This window comes from Pezoporus occidentalis, unplaced genomic scaffold, assembly GCF_034315485.1.
Source record: "Pezoporus occidentalis ecotype Australia unplaced genomic scaffold, CSIRO_AGI_Poc_V1 ctg143, whole genome shotgun sequence".
NCBI classification, from domain to species: domain Eukaryota; kingdom Metazoa; phylum Chordata; class Aves; order Psittaciformes; family Psittacidae; genus Pezoporus; species Pezoporus occidentalis.
Genome location: NW_026913241.1, coordinates 1,249,780 through 1,270,168, shown reverse-complemented (window position 1 = coordinate 1,270,168; position 20,389 = coordinate 1,249,780). Strand labels below are relative to the sequence as shown.

General features: G+C 41.2%; 1 protein-coding gene across 6 annotated transcripts in view; it reads left to right on the top strand.

Moving 5' to 3' along the window:
* Nucleotides 1-20,389, top strand: part of MFSD6 (major facilitator superfamily domain containing 6) — a 49,927-nt gene that overhangs the window by 17,301 nt on the left and 12,237 nt on the right. For 2 of the 6 annotated variants that reach the window (XM_062610028.1, XM_062610026.1), the window contains exons 2-3: nucleotides 11,506-13,100; nucleotides 18,404-18,501. In XM_062610028.1, the coding sequence (XP_062466012.1) occupies nucleotides 11,560-13,100; nucleotides 18,404-18,501 (1,639 nt within the window). In that variant the 5' untranslated portion in view covers nucleotides 11,506-11,559. Of the gene's footprint in view, nucleotides 1-2,670; nucleotides 2,721-2,810; nucleotides 2,909-3,066; nucleotides 3,211-11,505; nucleotides 13,101-18,403; nucleotides 18,502-20,389 lie in introns of those variants that run through there. The other 4 variants (XM_062610024.1, XM_062610027.1, XM_062610025.1 and 1 more) reach the window with 4 other exon arrangements.

The following is a 20,389-nucleotide window of genomic DNA, read 5'->3' as shown; positions in this document are numbered from 1 at the left end:
CATATAACATACCAGATGTTTTTCCATGGAAGTTTGTGTGTTATGCTGTATTTATTTTCCACTGAGTCTTTTCAAGCAAAATCTACCATGGTTAGTAATGGGCAGGTTTGTTTATTTTAATTTTATTTAATGTGGAATTTTACATACTTTTCAAAGATAACTGCTTTGCTTTAATTTTTCAGTTTATTTGGGGCTTTCTTTTAGACATTAATTTTGTTTGTTTCTTTTTTAAGTAGTGAAGCATTTGTAACTCCTTTTTACAAGTATTCTCACCATGATAGATGGTGAAGTGATGTAGGACACATAAATTGAAATCTTTACAAAGTGACATATGCATTGAACCAAAAGCCCACAGAAATCCACAAGCATTCTTTCCATTTCATGGGCAAGTTTAACCCAGTGTGGGTTTGTAGTATAGAGTTCATTATATGGCATGTATATGTGTGAATTCTGGTTATTTTATAAAGTATTATTTCTGAATATTCTAATATGCAGTGGTTGGGTACATATTTATTAGTGTCACTGTATTAGCTAAGAGAAAGATTGTTGTTTGGTATACCACATTGATGTATCGCATTAACTGTGATTCAGAGGCCTTTTGAAAAGATCTTTTAATTAAATTTAAATAGATTTTACACCTGACTCAGATTTTTATTTTCTATAATGTTTTACACTAGCAACTGCTTTAACAGAATACTTTGTACTTTAAGTAGGGTACAATTACATTTCCTTTCTCTGAACACTGCTTTGGCTATAAATGTGTAACCCTTTGTGATAAGGATACATTCGGACAGTTTGTGTGCAGTGCTACAGTTTCTCCATTTTTGCTAATCCTCATTTTCATAGCTAAAAGAACAGCAAAAGAAGTCCCTGAGCAAGCCTAACAGGCTGTAATCCATATCTTCACACAGAGCCTCACTGGAAGAGGCTTTTTGCAGGGGTTACCTCACACTGATTGCTGGCCATGGGCCCCAGGCTGAGCCATGTCAGCAAACTTGCTTGGTACTGGATTTGGCTTTTAAACTCACTAAGAAACGATTTATGTGTATAGATAAAGAGATACATATACATATTTATACATGCCATTGTACCCCCATTCCTCTCTGTCTGCCTCAGTTATGCAAACTTGCAGTTTTCTCTCAATTTCTTACCTTGGGCAAAGAAAACATTGTAAATTACTCTGTATTAGTCATATTCTGTATTTTGGTCCTCAGCTGCAACCCTTTTGTTCACATACCAGGTTATGTAACAGCCTGCAAAGAATTTTTTTTTACATATTTTGTCATGATTCCTCTATTCAGAAAGTATTTATTTGTTTGTTTGTTTAGGGGATATCCCTGGCACCAATGAAACCAAGTAGAAGGAAGGGGAATGATCAAGGTGTAGCTTCTCAAAAACATAGCTCCAAGAAAAGGAAATACAAGCAAAGCTTCAGAACATGGTCACATTCTTAGTGTGTGTGTGGTGGGCAATGTTGAGTTACTAGAGTTCAGGGAAAGACTGCTTTTATGGCTGCAGTAAATGTAGTCTGTGACTACAAAGATCAGCTTTCTCTTTTCAGTTCACAAACAGTGACTGGAAATGATTTGAAATAGATGTTCTCTCTAAAAGCATTTGTAGTCATTTGCCAGAAAGTCTCCATCCAGATTAAATCATTTTATGTGGAGCTGACATCTGGTTTATTACAGTGATATTTTGTAATTAACCCCACAGTATATGAGCTGGTAGTTCTCCATCTCTTAATTCAGCAAGATGGCTGGAGGCCTGCACTCCTGGTCTCAGACGTGGTTTTTGTCTGTGGTGAACTACTCATAGGGGATATTCTGAAAGATGAAGACTGTTGAAAATCCTTCCAGAGACAGATGATAAACAAGCCTTCTCCCACCCAGGTTATCTCCCATATCTTTTGTCTCCTACTGCCTCCAGGAGCAGCCTTTACTGTAGGAGATGACAGTGACCTCAATAGCCTTCATATGCACATACACAGATCACACTGCATTAGTACCTTAGCATGGCAGGGGAATGACCTTAAGAGAGCACAGCCTTCCACATGCACTGTTGTCTCTACCACTTCTATGAGGACTCAAAGTAAATGGGTCAAACACCCATGGTGCCCCCATTCTTCTCTGTCCTCAATTATGCAAACTTGTAGTTTATTCTTAATTTCTTCCCTTGGATAAAATAATGCCTTTTTTTTTTTTCTTGAGGAATGAAGGATCCTCCCTCAGAAAAGGGAGGTACATGTCAGAAGATGTAAGCAATGTGTTTGTCCTGTGATACCCAGTTAATGTCAGTGTCCTGGGCAGAAACAGCCCGTGTGTGCTTCGGAGAGGGATAGCCCATGGAGGCTGCTTGTGTTACTGACTCTGCTTGGACTGCAGCCCAGTGTGAGCTCCTGTGTACAGAGCACCCTCACCCCAGCTCTTTAGTGCTCAGACAACTCCACTGCCTCCGGGTCAGTTGAGGGCTGATAAACACCCCACATCCTAAGCCAGCCTTTCACTTTCTGCCTTGATTACTGCCCTCCCTTAGCTTAACACGGCTCAGTTGTCGCTCAGGAAGTTATTCTCCGTTTTTTTGCCTCAATAATTAGTGCGGGGGGCTTGGGGGGGAGGTGGGTACGTTTATGTTGTTAAGCATTTACGCAATTTAATTCGTATATAATTCCAGAAATGATGATGCTGAAGAGATGATGCGAGTGGCTGCGGCAGGCACTACAGGTAATAATTTAATTCCTTGTGCTGCAATACGTGTTTGGAACTTCGCAGGCGCAGGAAGCACTATGACTGTTGAGTTATTTGGTTGTTTAGAGTCCACGAACGCTCCCCAAACGCTATTCTTAAGCCAGACGCCCAGCCCGTGGCCCAGCGGAGGTGCATACCTACCATCCACAGCTTCAGCAGAGCACGTAAGTAAACGGACTGCCGCCCCGTCCTGCTCGAAGCCCCATCCGCCCCTGGGGAGCTGCCCGGGCCCCGTGAGCGCGGCGGCGGCGGCGGCGGCACCGGCACGGGGCGGGCAGGTGCCAGCTCCATTCCTTCCCTCAGCGTCTCTGCTCGGCGGCTGGGCCCGGCGGGGGGGGGGGGGGGGCGGTGGAGGGTGCGCGGAAGCACCGCCCCCAGCAGCCGCGGCGGCAGGAGGCGGCGGCGGGAGGGGGCTGCGATGCTCTCAGCTGCGCGCCCCCCCCGGAGCCGCCCCCGGGCGAGGTGAGTCAGCGGGGCTCCGCGGTGCGCAGGGGGCTGGGCCGGCAGCCAGGCCCGCGGTAGCCCGGTCGCCGCAGCTTCCCTTGACCGCGCTCCGCGGAGCGCTGGCAGCGGGCGGGCCTGGCCGCGGGCTGGCGGGTACCGACCCGGGGGTTGCTGCGGGCCGCGCTGCGCCGCGGGGTTGCCGGTGGCCGAGGCGGCTGGCGGGCCGGCTGTGGCGCATTTCAGCGCTGTCGGTGGGAGCCGGGCCGGTGAGGCCGTTCCTCTCCTAATCTGTGACCCGGCTGCGGCTTCCTCCCGTTGGAGTGACGGGCCTTGTCCAGCAGCCGCCCAGGATGCTGCCGTTGGGCCCTGGTTTCAGCCTTTTCCTTCCCACCGTAACGGCTGCTGCGTTCAGCGCTTCCTTCCCGAGGTGTTGCCTGCGCCGCGCCGAGGCCGATCACCTGCTCCTCAGCTAAGCTGGGGGGTCGGCGTGGGCTGCTTCGCCCTTGTTGAGGTCCCCCGCGTTAGCTGTGGCTAAGCAGTGACCTCATTAGGGTGCCGGCCCTCATCATCGGAGCTCAGCGTTGTGGTGAGGCGTTACCACCGTACCTGCGGTAATCCGAAGCCGAATGTCCCGTGCCCGCCTGTGTGACCTCCATCCCCGCCGGTGGCCGCGGTCTGGGCAGTGTCCCATGGGAACTGGCGTCGCTGTGCTTACTTGTGCTTACTGCTAATATCTAGCTGTAGTGTTACGTGTGGCTGTCACGCTGTTTCTGAACCCTTAAATCCTTAAAGTGCGATGTTTTTTAGTAAGCAGGTTGTCAGCTGCTCCTTTGCTTATTAAAACAAGCATAGGAGCAGATGCTTGTTTAAGGAACTGGTGCTGGAGGTACCATAGGTGTTATGGATGCCTGTTAGATCCTAACTTAGATGGAGTTTAAAGCCCATGTTTGGTCAGCAGCTCTAAAGTTTTAATAACAGGCTCTTTTAAAATGCTGTGTTAATGAGAAGTACAGCGTTGAAGAGTGATGAACTTGTAGTTTAACGGAGAGTGGCTGTACGAACATAATAGTGAAGTATCTCGGTCAGAACTTGCCCAAACATTCATTACATTACTGAGATACACAGGGTCTAGTTGTCCACTGTATTTAGTAATACCCAAGGGAAAAGATTGTAAAATGCTAATTTTCCAGCTTGGTTATTTTTTTTGTATTTGTTTCCCTGGTTATTAATAGCAGACAAAAATGAAATTTATTATTTGTATTCTCTGGAGACCCAGTAGGAAATAGGGGAAGAGGAAGCAATTGTCTTTTTAAGGATGGTGCTCATGATAGCAGTCATAAACATAGTAAAAATCCTAAACAGATTTCAACAAAAGTGTTCAAACAGGTGAAGTGAGACTATGAGAGCAAAAGCTGGTGAAGTGAGGGGCTAATGAAGTGAGGAAGCTGTGGTGGATCACTTATGTAGCTGGTGCTAGGGCACAACTTAAATACAACCTAACATTCATCGTAGTCTCGTTACAGCACCATGGGCCCAAGTGTATACAGCAGTGCGGGAGAGTGTGACGGGTGATGCGTGACGCAGCCCAGCCCCGGCACCATGGCTTTGCCCCCCGGCTGGGTTTGCTCGGTGCTGGTACAGCCCTGCTGCTCCTGCTGCAGCCAGGCTCTGGCCGTGGTGCAGCCGGTGCCTGCCTCCCTCCTCAGCGCTAGCAGCAGCTTTGCTTCTGGAGCCCTGCGGGCCTGACCCTGGGTGTTTTCCTGGCCTGTAGTTGAAAGCACGCTTGTTTGCTGTCACTACTGAAGTGTAATCCTCGGTGGTGTAGGTATGTCTTTGGTAAATTAAAAACTGGCTAAAAGGATGGAGTCTAATGCTGACAAGCTGATTCAGGAATAGAGTCTGCTAGGACACCTTAACTTGAACATATTTGATAGAAAACATAATTGGAAAGCAGGAGTCCTAAGATGTGAGTTTAATGCTTTTTTGCTAGCAGATGAGGATCTGATAGTGTTCTTGTCATCTTTAATGTTAATGTTAAGCACTGTTGTATCAACTTAGCAACTTCAGACCTATCATAAAGTGCATTAAACCTATTATAAACTTGATCTTGACATATTTCAGACATACTGTCGTTTCTCAATCTAGTTGACTAAATGTGTCAAAGTATGTGGGGTTTTACATGCAAATTGAATTAAGTAGAAAAGCCTATCGACCAACACATTAAGTGAGTGCATGTCAGCAACACAAAATAAAGCCATTTTGACTTAAGTGGTTTAGAACGAGGTGGTTTCACTTCATGGAAGCCCTAATTGTGGTGGTTAATGTTACAGCACTAGTATTTCACTTCAGACTTGAAAGAAATGTATTTCCCAGCACTGAGTTAATTCACTGAATGTAATTTATTCCTGATTTTATAAATTCAGAGCAAGGTGTCAGTGCAGGGGCCTCACAGGAGGACTGCACGCCTTTAGAGAGCAGGGGATGGTGATGTGGGGCAGGTGGGTCAGCCTGTGTGAGTTGGTCATAGGGCTTGGCAGGGGACAACTCTTCCAAGGGCTCTGCTTGGAGGTTGAGCTACATGGGAGAGGTTTGGGAACATTATGCAAGAGTAAATTAAGCCTATGTACTCCTCTGTCATGAAGTAAGTTGTTTGCATAAAATCCTCCTCCTTTTTGGCATGGATGCAGGTGACAGTGCTGGGCTGCTCCTTAGGGGTGAAACCTCCTTGGAAAAGGAAAACATGGTCTATTATTCATGTTTGTTACAGCAATGCCTTGCAGGCTTGCTAGATGCAGGGCTTAATTCTGAGAGATGCTGCACAGATCCTGTAGCAGAAAGTCTTTGATCCAAAGGTTTTGTAGTTTAGATTAATGAGACAAGGGGGGCTGAGGAGGAGATACTGTGCATGAGCAATATGATGGATGCGCTTGTGGCAGTTGCACCAGCTGGGGGATGAGTGAGGTGAGCTTTCTTTAGAAGATGGAGAGTTTTTAAGTCTGCTTCTCTAGCACAGACCTATTGTGAATCAAACAATAATTAGTGACTTTAGAAAAAAAAGGTTATTCAAGAAACATGTTTCCTATGAGCAGATTTAAAACTCTTAGCATGAAAATTTCTTGTGCTGGCTACAACATCAACTTTGCTAATCTGTGAAAATCTGAGAGGGAAAAATAAGATGTGATGCCATGTTGGGTGGCATTGCTTTACCCACACAGTGCAAACAGCAAGCTAGTCCGCTCTGTTTTTACAGGTGCATGTTGCTTCAGAGACCAACTAATGATTCCTGGTTTGAAATTCTATTCGTAGAGTATGTTTTCTGAGACTGTATAAATAAAAATCTACAGAGATTTTTCTAGGGATTTGATGTGTTAAGCTACTTTTGATCATTCTCACTGTCTTCTGATTAACTATCCTGGGTTGTTTTGTTGGTTTTGTTTGTTTTGTTTTTGGTTGGTTGGTGGGTTGGTTTGGTTTTTTTTTTTACATTCATTGTATATCCAAAGCCTGATTTTGAGGCTCTGCTTTGTGACTTTTAATTGTACTTCAGTCCTCAAATCCTAATGAATGGAACATTTATGCTGAGTTAAACTTTGTTTAAAAGCAGCAGTGTTCCTTCCCCTCAAATCTAACTTTCTGCTGGAATGCAAGTGAAGTTTTAATGCCATGATGTTTTCCCTGAGAGGTTTAGGGATTTTCTGACCCACTCTGATATGTTCATTAGCTTTATTTTCTCTCCTGAGATGTGGTGCAAAGCAGGTGTTCTGAGATGTTTTGTTTTTTTTTCCCCAGGTTTTGGGAAGAGTGGCTCCAAGGGGAGAGCTGAGTTTTAGTTTTCCGTATTATAATTTTCTTTCATTTTATAGTTAACTTCTCATAACATCAGATTGTCTTGAACAGATTAGCTTTTTATCCTTTCTGAGCTTGAAATCCTCTTAATTCCTAAGAGAGCCAGAGTAAATGAGGATCAGTTTAAGAAATTAAAAAGTCAAGAATGCCAAGAAGATCCTTAACTATATGTAGAATACCCGTACTTGCTCCTTCCACCTACCTGTGTAAGAGCCTTGTTAAAATAACCATTGCATTATCATCACTGAATTCCTTGGGACACATGATTTTTCCTCTGTTCATCAAATAGTTGCTCAAAGGTACAAGTCTGCAGGAAAGTTGCTGTAACTGTTAGCAGAAGATGGTTGGACAAAAGATGTGTTGATGTAAGGGTTTGAAAGTGTATTTTGACTTGCTGGAGATAAGATGTGAACCAAGTGACAGCAGTCGGTATCAGGAAAAATAATGGATTCTAGTATTTGCATATCTGTGCAAAGCCTGAAGGAAGAATAGTCTTGTGGTTGAAAAGTATATTCTTTATATGTGAGAAGTGCCTGCACTTGTGCATGAGCTGCTGAGAGGTTGAGTGATGTTGCAGAATTAATCCTCGGCCTGAGAAAGCCAGATTGGCCCCAAGCTTTCTGGGCAGCTCTGAGCAAAGGGCCTTGTGCTCCTGGGCTGGTAGAGTCATAGGCTGGGGGGAAGTGGGCAGTTCAGGTTGTAATGAAGACTTTTTCCACTGTAGCCATGTCAGGGGTGATGGGATGGTGCAGGAACAAGGACTTGGTTCCCTGTTGTGAGTTCTGTACTGGTTTGGAAATGTAAACCTGTGGGAGTTCAAAAGCTTGCTTGTCTGCTGGAGGACTGAGATGCTTTCCTGTGATGTGTACTGCTGCACTGTCCGCTTGCTACGCCTTTTCTCTTGCCCTTTGAGGGGGCTTTCTCAGTATCTTTGCAGAAGTTCCTTCTTAGGGCTTTGTTGTATGTGTGTACTTGTCTAGTTTAGGGAAGATAGCTTCAAAATTGTTACTCCTGTTTTTCAGAGTGATGTTACCACTCTGCAGCCTCTCTGGTCTCGCTTGTCCTGGCTGAACTGATGACAATCAACAGGCCTCTACCAAAACTTCATGCTTCATTCTGCCTCGATGAGTTAAAATCTGTCTTCACACTGAAATCCGTTCTGTTTACTGTCTAAACCTTTCTTCCTTGCTTATACTCTGTTGTTCGTTTTAAACTTGCTGGTAGTGCTGTCTTCTATCCTCCTGTTGTCTTGTGGATTGGAAAAAAGGTTTTGCAAAGTGAAGATACAGTATTGGAAGGCTATGGTTAAAATAACCAGTAGATAACTAGTCTCATTTAAAAGGACATTGGTTTTCCTTCTGCTTTGATTTGCTGCATGTTCAGTCCCTGAATGATATAGGTGTTTTTGTCAGTATAAGGAAAGCCCTGTAGATTACTTTTCTGTGGATTTTTCAATAACAATACCACTAGTTTGCTTTTCTCATTTTCAGTCATTTATTTTTAGTCTTTAAAAAGTTGCTAAATAAAATCACTTTCAAAAGCCTGACTCCTAAAGAAACTAGTGATCAAAACATTAAAGAATGCCATATGGCTTCTACTAGTCTTGATGCTGTTACATTTATGAAGAGTATATTCTGTGTTATTAATAATATTCAATGAAACACTCTTAGGGTAGGAAAATATTTACTGAAATTCTTGTGAAATAAACTTTTCATAGCATTCTAACCCAAGATGTTCTAGTCAAAAGACTAGGATGGATCTTTTGGATTAATCCTTGCTCACAACAGATTAGAACAAGACGGATGCTGGGGCAGATACACGTTATGGAGGGAGGGAGGAAGATGCAGCAGCTGAAGTGTTTAAAGATGAGCAATATAACAATTTTTAACATACCCCCTATTCATACAGTGTACAAAATTGAAACCCCATTACAATAAAAAAAGGAAATGGAATTTGAAAAGATTGAATACTATTTGCTCTAAAAACCTTCAGTATAATTTATATATGGAATCAGATGGTTTGGAGGTCATATACAGGGATAAAGAACATAGCTGTGTTTTTTAATTCGGGGTAAGTTCAGTTACAAAGAAGTTGGCCTAATACACAGGTGGTTAAAATACAAGTTCTATCTTGTCACGTCATGGGGACAGGGAAGGAAATTTATTCTTCACAATTAAATGCTGTAAAGCTCTGATACAGCTACTAAGCAAGTTCTGCAAACAGATGAGCATATGCTGTTTTTGTTAGGACACAGGAACAGCACTGAAACCACAGTTACATCCCCTTGACATAAGTGGGGCCCTGCACAAGTTCTGGAGTCTTTGTTGTGAAAGCAGGCAAGGGATAAAGAAAATAAAAGCACAGATGATAACTGATTGATTTACTCGTTATAAGGACTTGTTTTATGGATATAGAAGTGGAAAATGAGCAAATATATGAGTAAAAAACCCCACAGTCCTTCCAGCTGTCAGGTGGAAATGGCTGCCTGAATCAAAAATTGCTAGAGCTAACTAGACGGCTGCTGGGTTTTGGTTCATGTGGCTTTTGATGGTAGCAGGTAAGAGCAAGAAAATGTGGTTTCACATTGAACTGTTCTAACAACTTCATTAGGACTTTTTCTAATCTTTTGATACTTGAAATACTTTTTTTAAATTGTATTGTCTCTGAAGGAACTGGAGAAAAAAGCAGTTTCTGTGTGTGCTGGCATTGTTTTAACTTCTGAACTTGAATACATGAATATTTAAGGTTCTGAGATTTTTATGCAACCTTTTCTCTCTAAGTGAAACCAGAGATCCTCATAGGTAATATCCCGTTGAAATTACATTTAGAATTGAAGAACACAAACCTCATGAGTGTTTGGGATTTTAATGGTGGTATTTTTAGACTTGTCTATCACTGAACTTTGTAAGGTTTTGATTATTTTAATGGACTGTTGCTTTCAGAAGTATCCATAGTTGGTTATATCAGCTGGTATGTGTTGGATCAGTAAGAAACAGTTAAATTGACATGCTTGTCAACATTAGGGTCTCTTTTCTGTTAATAGCTTTGCATTGGTTTGCAAATCCATTGTCAGTATTTAAATTAATTCTGAATAATAGCTAATTTAAAGGCACTGACTATATCAGTGCATGACTAATTTTAAGGGGATGATACTATGTTTACGGTTGAGTTTTGAAAGACTGCAATTTCACTGGAGTGTTTCTCAAGCAACTAAAGTGCCGACCTGCAAAAAAAAATACTTGAAGTTCCTGGAGAAGGTATTCCTGAACCTAACTCGAATGCTCTTGGAGAAATCTCAGGTTCTTTTGGAATATAATGCTCTTTTCCTTGATCCTTGGAAAAGTTCCTGTGTGACAGGAACACTAATCCAAACCACAAAGGGATAACAAAACCAAAAAGAAACTAAATGTTCAACTTTCTCATAATGAATATGAGCTAATACTAGGTTAAATTTACAGATACTAATATAGAAGAAATAGTTGCCTAAGAGAATGATTTTGAGCTGGTAGTCTGCTGGCAGAGCTTTTCCTTTGTATTCCTTGAAAGGAAAGCTGCTGTTAGGTAGCTTACCTTATTAGTTTGTTGTTTTTAAATGAGAGAGCTAGTTGGTCAGATCAAAGTCTAAGTAGTGGTGAATGTATTTTTAATTGTTTCTTGTCCAGTCTTACAGTTTTCTGCAAAGGATAAATATGGGAAGCTACAGTGCAGTTACCTCCCAGTCCACCTTTCTTCAATTTCAGATTTGGACTTGAAAAGGTCATTATAGGGTCTGTACTTAGTCCTTTAGTTTCATTGCTCCTGAGTCTTTGATGCCTTTGAGGTTGTTATCCTAATTTTGAGAGTTCCTTGTTTTAACCTTAAAGCCCTATCCCGATTCCCATCTCTCTTCCCATTCAGCCAAGAAGCTTAAGCCTTCTACCAGTTTCTGCTGTAGTTGTGGAGTGTTTAGGAAATTGTGTTTCAAGAGGAGGTTGATGAACCTTTTGAAAGCTGTCATGAGGCTTCGGATAATAATTTGTTTTGATAATTAAAAAACACAGATATATATGTGGCTGCATTACTTAATTACAAAATCTTGGCTATCCTTTGGTATAGTAGGGAATACTGGGAATAAAACAGTCTTGGGGGAGAAAAGACAACTTGAAAGAAAAGACTTGCAAATTCTAGCACATGATTGCCACAGTAACTTTGAATATATAAATTATTCCCTGTCCTAAACATGAAATATGTCTTACTGCACAATATTAAAGCTGCTGTTGGGAGAACTTCACAGAATTGGTCATAAACCACATTTTTATTGATGCTATCACGTACCACTAGTCTAGACAAATGGCCTTCCACACCCCGATGGTGCGTTTATTGCTCAGGGATGTCACTTATAAAATAGAAGCTGTCTTTGTCCTTGATGACTGTCATTGCAGGTCAGTTCCTGTGTGGTACCTTAACCATGTTGTCTTTCATTTGTTCCCAGGGTAGCCTTGCTTCCTTGAGAGAATATACAGATACTGGATGCTTGTGGTAAACCATGGCAGCTGATGATAAGGTTGCCATTTTGACCGATGACGAAGAGGAACAGAAGAGGAAGTATGTGCTTGCTGATCCTTTCAATGGCATTTCCAAGGATCAAGATTTGCCACCCCATAATGAGTCCCCTTCAACGGAGACAACCACTGTCCCGGATGAGGAGCTAGATTGGTTAGAAAAGCACTGTGTCAAAATAAACAATGATCTCCTCATCTCAAAGGTCTTCTATTTTTTCTTCTATTCTGCATATGGCTCCCTCTACCCCTTGCTGCCTGTATATTATAAGCAGCTGGGTATGTCACCCAGTCAGAGTGGACTTCTGGTGGGCATCAGGTACTTTATTGAGTTTTGCAGTGCTCCCTTCTGGGGAGTGGTGGCAGATCGCTTCAAGAAAGGGAAGGTTGTCCTCCTGTTTTCACTTTTATGCTGGGTTTTATTTAACCTAGGGATTGGATTTGTTAGACCAGCCACCTTAAGATGCATACCAAGGGGCCTCCCCCCAGCACACCCCACCAATGCAAGCAGCCTTTTCACAACATCTGTGCAAAACTTCTCATCTTCTCTGCTAACCACAGCCAGTACTGCATCCCCAAAAGCTCGTAGGAAGAGAGACCTGCTCGCTTCCAGCCCAGTCACTTTGGAAACAACAGGAACAGCTAATCCTGAAGTAACATTCCTGTTACCTACACAGAGCAATGATGTGGAGTTTGTCTTGGAAAACAGTACCCATCTGACTTTGCAAAACACCACCACTAGCCCGGTCTCACCAGGGAACACGACTCCGAGTACCCTGCCAGCTGCTGTCACCACAAAGCCAATGCCTTCTGACCAAGCTGTGCTCATTTATGATCAACAAGAAGTAGAAGCCATCTTTCTACTCATTCTGCTGGTTGTCATCATAGGAGAATTTTTCAGTGCTTCCTCCGTTACTATTGTGGACACTGTAACTCTGCAGTACCTCGGCAAACACAGGGACCGGTATGGATTGCAGCGTATGTGGGGTTCTCTGGGCTGGGGGCTAGCCATGCTCTCTGTGGGAATTGGCATTGACTATACTCATACAGAAGTTGGCATTGAAGGTCAAGGATGTAAAGCTCCTGAGTACAAGAACTACAGGATAGTGTTCATCGTTTTTGGTGTTCTGATGACAATGGCGTTGATCGTGGCCACTCAGTTTCGATTCCATTATGCGCACTTCAAGCAAGACGAAAGTAAGAGAAAAGAGGTAGAAATCTCACAGGTGGACAGAAATGCCTCCAACGAGTCCTCTGATAACACTCCTACCAGTATGACCCAGTCACAGTCATTCAGTTTTTGGGACCTAATAAAACTGCTGTGTAGTATCCAGTACGGCTCGGTGCTCTTTGTGGCATGGTTCATGGGGTTTGGATATGGCTTTGTGTTCACCTTTCTGTACTGGCACTTGGAAGACCTGAATGGTACCACCACACTCTTTGGAGTTTGTTCTGTGCTCAGTCATGTGTCTGAGCTGACTGCCTACTTCTTCAGCCACAAATTGATTGAACTGGTTGGTCATATCAGGTAAGATGCTATCAATCATTAAAGAGCTATACAAAAAGATGCTGAATTTCAGGCTTAGCCTTATGATACAAAGTGAAATGTAAGCTGATTTTTATTTTAAAATTTCAAGTCCTGCTCAGTTATGTAGCTTGCCTGATGCAGTTTTTTATTGTTATTTTAGGAGCTGAAAATGCTCTGAAAAGCTTCCTTTGTGTTTGAGTTGCGCATTAGTAGTGCATTGTGGCTGGCACTGTAACCTTTTGCAGACAGTTCGGAAGACATCCTAGTTCAGTGATGCAAAGCTCTGTTAGAGTTCTTTGCGAATCGCCACCCACTCAAAGACTGTCTGTTTTGACATACAAATACTGTTAAATTAACTTTTTTTTAACCTGTGAGTAGCAGCGTTTTGGAAAACTCCTGCTTTAGCTAGCTTTAGCATGCTTCATCCCTGGCGGTGTTCAAGGCCAGGTTGGGCAGAGCCTTGGGTGACATAGTCTAGTGTGAGGTGTCCCTGCCCACGGCAGGGGGGTTGGAACTGGATGATTTTTAAGGTCCTTTCCAACCCCAATCATTCTGTGATTCTTTGATTCTCCTTGTAGGGCAGTTTTTTGCCCCACAGTAGCCTGGAAGGGTGTCGCTTGCATCCTGAGAGGAGGATAATTCTATGAAGAAGTAAGGGGAGCACACCTCCTGTGCACATGTCCTGTGGATCAGTCTCTGGGTGTTGGCAGAATGAGGTTGCAGCCTGGTGGTGTCGCTTACCAGTTCAGTTCCTTGCAGCTGCTTGTGTCAGCTCTTGAAGGGAGATGGCTGTGTGGGGCTTCTCCCATAGTTTTTGCCCTGTGTAAGTGAAACTGACTTCTTCCAACATGTTACTTAATGTATGCTGTTTTCTGCTAAACTCATAATGACTTAATTTTGCATATTCTAAATCCCTTCACTGTTCTTTAAGAAAAGCTCAGGGGGGAATCTGAGTTAATGAAGTCATAAAGGGGTGGTTTTATATTTACTCAGGTACTCTGTTCAACTGAGCACAGAGCTGTGTGCTGTTAGCATCATGTCCTTTCCAAAGGCCCTGTTTATAATCATACAGTCACTGAGATGTGTTTTTAAGCTCTCTGCACTGTTCTTTTTGTGCATTTTCTGTTCTGTAGGTTTGCTTTTTTTGTTTTACTCGGGTGAGTTTTTTGATTCCACTTCTACTAAAAATGTTTGAGATGCTTAGCATGGTAATTTGAGAGATTACTTAAAAGATGCTTTCTTTCTTCCTCTGAACTGAGGAGTATCCCTTGACTTTGAGTCACTCTTTTAATCTCTGAATTTGACAATAATCAGTATATGTGACAACTTGCATGCAAAGGCTGGAGGAAGGATATGGTGATGGAGGACTGGTGAGAGCAGACCACAATCTTGATACCTAAAAATAGCTTGGGTGTGCTTTTTCTGTGTATACTGTTATCTGTATATAGCACAGAATTCAGGCTTAGGCTTCAAGTAGCGAAAGAAGAAAAACCAAAGGAATGGTAGGCTTGTGAATAAGATGAAACAAAAGGGGACATAAGCATCGGCCAGTGAAAAGAAAGATAATGTGCAGGATTAAATCCTGTTCTTTTTGCTTCTTCTTTGCACTGTTAAGCCTATGAAGACAAGACTGGATCAAGATTAAGTTGTTTAAACACTAGCTCCTATTTGGGGTGAAACAAGATTCTTTATACCTGCACCTGGGAAATGCACATTAGTCATACTTTAATGTTACCTAATGCTTGCTTGTATTTAGTCATCACAGTTTATGAGCTGTCTCCTGTTTGCTTGCCTTCCTGTACTCTTTGAGCTGTGTTCAATGTATAGTTTGTTCAAGAGCAGGCAACCTTTTTTTAAAGAGGAAAGTACAGGAATTCATAGCTCATATTCTTTGATAGCTCTGTATGTGTGTCTGCTGCCTTTTAGTACAGATGTTAATTCTTCCATTAATAAGAGCCAACTATATATCCTCTTTGGGACCATCTTAGCCAGAAGTATTCGGGAATAACACTATATATTTTTTCCTATATTTATATATTTTTTTGAGCTATAATAGCTCAAAATTTCCTTGTTCTGGGTTAAGACTCCTAGATATAGACAATCTTTCTGTATTATTTATTTGAACATTATCATTCAATCTTTTCTTCCTGTCCCAATTCTCTGGAGAAAGGCGTGAGCATCAGAATTGCGGGTGCTGTCACAGTAGGAGGAAAAAATGCTATTGGCTGTCCTTTGTAGAACTACAAGAAGAAGGCCTTATACCCTTGTCAGATAGAAGTTCAGTTTTCCTTTTCTTGACTTGTGAAAATTTGTTTCTACCTTTGTATGGGGTGGCATATAGGACCCTTACAGTGTTTTGAAACCTATTCTATTTTCACTCAGTTGTTTGTTTTTTTTTTTTAACTAATACTCAGATTATTGTCCAAGCATTTTAAACATTACCATGCTAAACAGGAGGTGATTAAAATGCCTGATTTCTGGCTTCATTAGCTTTACTGTTCATCCACATGTGCACGGCATGTGTGTATATGTTATACATGCTGCTAGTGTTTTTAACAGTGTATATTAGCAGGCCACTAGATTAATCTGGAGTAATGGTAGTGATGGGTTCGCCTCGAAAGCCGTTCTGTCATAGTACAGGGGGGAGTATTGCAGATGTTAGAAGGGTATTTTTGCCTTCTCTGCTCCAGACACCTTTTGAGAGATGGCAGAGTAGAGTTTTGTTAGAAAATAAAGAGTTAAATACATCCTCAGAAAGTGTGGTGAAAGTCACAAGTTCTTTGAGAGGATATTGTGATGCAAAAGTGTACAAAACCAGCTGTCTAATATTTAGACACCATTGTTGAATGGTATCCTCTGTAGAAGCACCCAAAACTGCTACTGAGTTTAGGAAGATGATGTTACTCTCTGAAAATAACTTCCTGCTTGAGGTTAAGCTTGAACGTGTTTGTCTGACCACAATTCCAGCATGTGAGTTTTTATAGGAAGCAGAGACTAGTAGCAATGCCTGTAAACAGCTTACTCTCCTTAACATAAATATAGATTCAGTGCTTTAAGGGCTTAACCTGTAAATTGAGTATGGTGTCTCTGTGGATATTGAATATGAGGTTCATAAGGAACATCTGTTTGCATTTTCCATTTAGTTCTGATAAAGAGGCCAAGTGATCATTATAAATACATTTTTGAAACAACTCTAACTACACAGAAGCTCTTGTGTGATGTGCCACTCCAAAACTGTAATTGTAGAAATCTTCATAAACTGCAATTTACCTGAAACTCTGTACATATTCTAAGAAATTAAAAGGTAGAACCTGGCTAAGTTGCTCATCTGTAACTCTGAATCCAAATCATTCTGCAAGTTTAACGTAACAGAAAAGCCCATGTAGCCGAGTGTGTTAGTGGTGATGCTATGGAGCAGGAGTCCTCTTTTCATCTCTGGCCTGGCTGTGACAGGGGATAGCTGAGGTGGGAAGAAATTTATTGAGGCACAGGCAAAATTTTTGCTAGGCAAAAGTGAAATTAAGCTGGCAAGAACTGGTCCTAAACAGTTCTGGGCACATCTGTGCTGCTGATGGGGAAAACTGATTATATGGTATGGCAGTTCTTTTGTATTCCCAAGAGTGTGCAACACCCTGGTCTATACTGGTAAGGGAATGAAGAAAGGAGCCTGCAAACCTTGCATGTTTGCTTACCTTCTGTGGCAAATGTGTCTTAATATACTTAAGAAATGTGATTGTAAATAATTACATCAAGTTGTGGCTATGAAAGGAACTAGCAGAAGGCATTAATTAAAGGGGAAGATGAAATTTATGATGTGTGGCTCAAAGAACAAGTTTTTTCTCTTTACTGTATCATAATGATTTTTTTAATGGCTTCCCGTGTTTTCTTCAATGAATGCTTGGGCTTGCATTGCCTAAAAGCAGCTTAAACCAGCTATTCATGTACCTCACATGTATCTGGAAGCAACACAGCTTGGTCTGATGCATGTTTTTGGGTGGGGGGAGCTTCCTGCAAGCTTACCCAACTTGCTGAAAGTAAAACAAATTGTCTACTGTAGATCCATGTTGTTGTGAAATGCATAGCCCTGAATGCTTTTTGGTGTCAATGACATGATGAAAACTATGGTACTGGTTTTGTAGCTGTCAACATACATGTTTTGAGGCCTCAGATGCTGACAGGATGCTGCATCTTTTTGATTGCATCTCACTCTAGATTTTTCAGTGGCTATGTACCACTTAATGAAATCTCACTCTGCTTTTGCAGAATAATTAAAAAGGCAACACAAAGCTTGCCCTTTCACAGTGTCTGTGCTTACACCTTAATTGCATTTATTTCACTTGCGCAAAGCCAGGGGTCAACCAAGAAGCCATGTTTGGATAATAAATTATCCTTGTCCCTGTAAAAAAAAAAAAAAAAAACAAAACAAAACACCAACCTTTAAGAACCTTTAAAGTTAGGAATAGCATCTTTTCTTAAGCCAAAAACATGTTTTGAATTAGTTGCTCTTTCCTAAGATCCATCTAAAAATAAGAGATAGGTAGCTGGATGAGTAAGCATCCTAGAGGTAAGCTAAGCTGAATCTGAGAACAGAAGGGAAAAGTAATCAGGTTAAACATGCAGTGGCAAATGCACTGCACAAATAGTCTTTGTGTTTCATTGTTTGAAAACTGTTACAAGAGCTTCTTTTTCCTCTTCATTTTGAGATGCAGCATCTGCTGCTTTTCAACAGGATCATCCTGAGGCATGTTGTTATAAACCATATTGCTTCTGTGGGATGTGTTTTTAGAGTAGTTCTGAGCAGTTTGCAGATACTGGGACTATAAACTTACATTAATTGGGGTAAAATTAATTCATCTAATACAAACCTGCACCAGGCTTACATTAAAGTGGTAGAATGAATCCCTGACTGATTAAAAGATTGTTTGGAAGGGATGTTGTATGTGCTTAGAAATGGTTTCTCTGAGATACAATCCAGTGTAGAGCATGATAGAGCTACACAGTGTAAAGGGTCAGTGAATTTGCTGTCCCTTTGAATTTTTTTATTTCTAATCTTTTTTTTTTTTTCCCCATTAGGATTTTGAAGAGACTCTTTAGCCTTAGTTTGAATACATTTGGAGTGGGCAAGAGGAGAGTGTGTGTTTGGTTGTAGGACTTAGACTGTATTTTGCATTGATCATATGCTTTAGACTTGCAAACTGTTTTGTACATGTACAAATAGCTTCTGAAGCAGTAAGCTATAGCATACTAAAAAAAAAAAAAAAAGTGCAAGCTATCCTGACTTCTCTTTTCCTTACTTCCTTCAGAGTGCTTTACATTGGTCTTGCCTGTAATACAGCTCGATACATTTACATCTCCTATCTGGAAAATGCTTGGACTGTTCTCCCAATGGAAGTACTTCAAGGTAAGGCAGTGCAATAATGCCCTTCCAACATAAGATCAGGTTCTTACATTTAGCTTGTTTTCAGGTGAACTGTGATAAAGTAAAAATCATGTATTTCTCTATTTTTGTTGACCACAAATGCTCCAGAAGACACAGGTTCATAAAACATCGCTGTTTGTCTTGGGAAATACTTGACGTCAAAAGGGTGGCTTTGCATCTGATTGTGCACAGTTCTCTGTTTATTCAAACAGAACTGCGTGAGACCAGCACACCCTTTAACTAAACAAAGAGACAGAAGCACGACCCAGGTACACGCCTACTGCAAGTCCTGTTTGGTGGAAAATGTGAACTTCATTAAATGCAAAAAGGCTCTTGAAAGGACTCTGGGTCATTCTGTCTTCGTTAAAATACTTTGTAGTTTTTCATAGTTATTGTTCGATCAGTACCTTTAGACTGCAGAATTGTTTGTTATGAATAGCTAGAGAGGAATTTCTTTCAATAGCTTTGTGCTAGTATAGCTTCTTTAAGATACCATTTAATTTAATTAAGAGGACAGAGGTGTGGTCTGTGAAAAGCAGGTTGAGCCCTGTTTTCAAGCCCTGTCCCAGAAGTCTCTAAGACCTTTGTGATGTTAAAATACAAATTGTTCTAACTTAGGTTTTGCAGCATTTTTTTGTTTGTGGTAGGTATCACTTTTCAAAACCAGGAAAAACCTAAACTCTTTTACTTTTTGTTTCTTCGGTATTTGAAGAATACTGAAGTATTTGGTTTTGTAAGCTTGCAAGAGAGTAATTAAAGTGCAGAAAATGTTTTCCTGCCTTTAAAAATAATTGCACTGTCTTTGTTAAAGCCAGGGGTTTGGGTTTCTGCAGCGCCACCTGGACTGTTTTCTGTAGGTTATACGTAGAAGTTTTATTCCTCTATATGCATAATTTGAATTTGCATTAACTTTTTCTACTCTATTTACAGAAATTTTTTTAAGGTAGATTTTAACTTGAGCTATAAAATGCCATTGGAGAACACTGTGTAAATCATTAAGCATAGAAAAATATCTGTTTGTGTCCTAGCTCTTTACCTCCCTGATTAATGAAACCAATTTGTTGTATTAAAACTGCCACAGCAGCAAGCTTCTGAATTTTGTTTAAAAAAAAACAAAACAAGCCAAAGCTGTTGAGTTGATGCTTCATCATTCATACCAAGTGTTAAAATATGAAAATGTTGCAAAGAACCTGAAGGATGTGAATGTGTTACACTCTTGCCTGCTTAAACATCTAGGGGGAACAAATTACTAATCCAGAGCTTTGGATATTGCCTTCTAGGGAATTCTGTTTTAAAGATACCTCAACAGAAATCACAGGAAAAAAACCTGTGTTATGGCAACACAGACTAAGTTTGTGCCTGGAAGCATCTTATAAGTCATGACTGAGAAAGAAGTTTCTTTTGCTTTCAATCTTGTTTTTATTCTCCTGAAATTTTAATATGAATTGCATAATATGTAAGTTCGCCTTTACAGCAAGGCTGTGAGTGATCTGTTTTGGTTGGGTTTCTTGCGTGGTATAATCTTGAGTAATTTAAATAAAAAGCTAAGGACCTTCAAAATAATACTTCATCATGAATTCGTCTGCCAGACTCTATCTAGCCACTGCTGAATCATGTATGCTTCAGTTATTGTTGCTATTTGCAGTTGTTTATAGTCAGCAAATGAGAAAGTTAAAACAAACACATAGAACTCTCCCCCAGCCCCGTGTTGTGTTCTGTGTGCACTTTTCAGCCTGCCTCTATATCATCGTTTGTTACAGTCCATGAAGTCCATAAGTACACTGTAAGTGTGTCTAATAACTGCCACTACGTTTGTTACATTCCAGTAATCTCACTCATTTGTTCCTGAATGGGAGATTGAATTTTATCT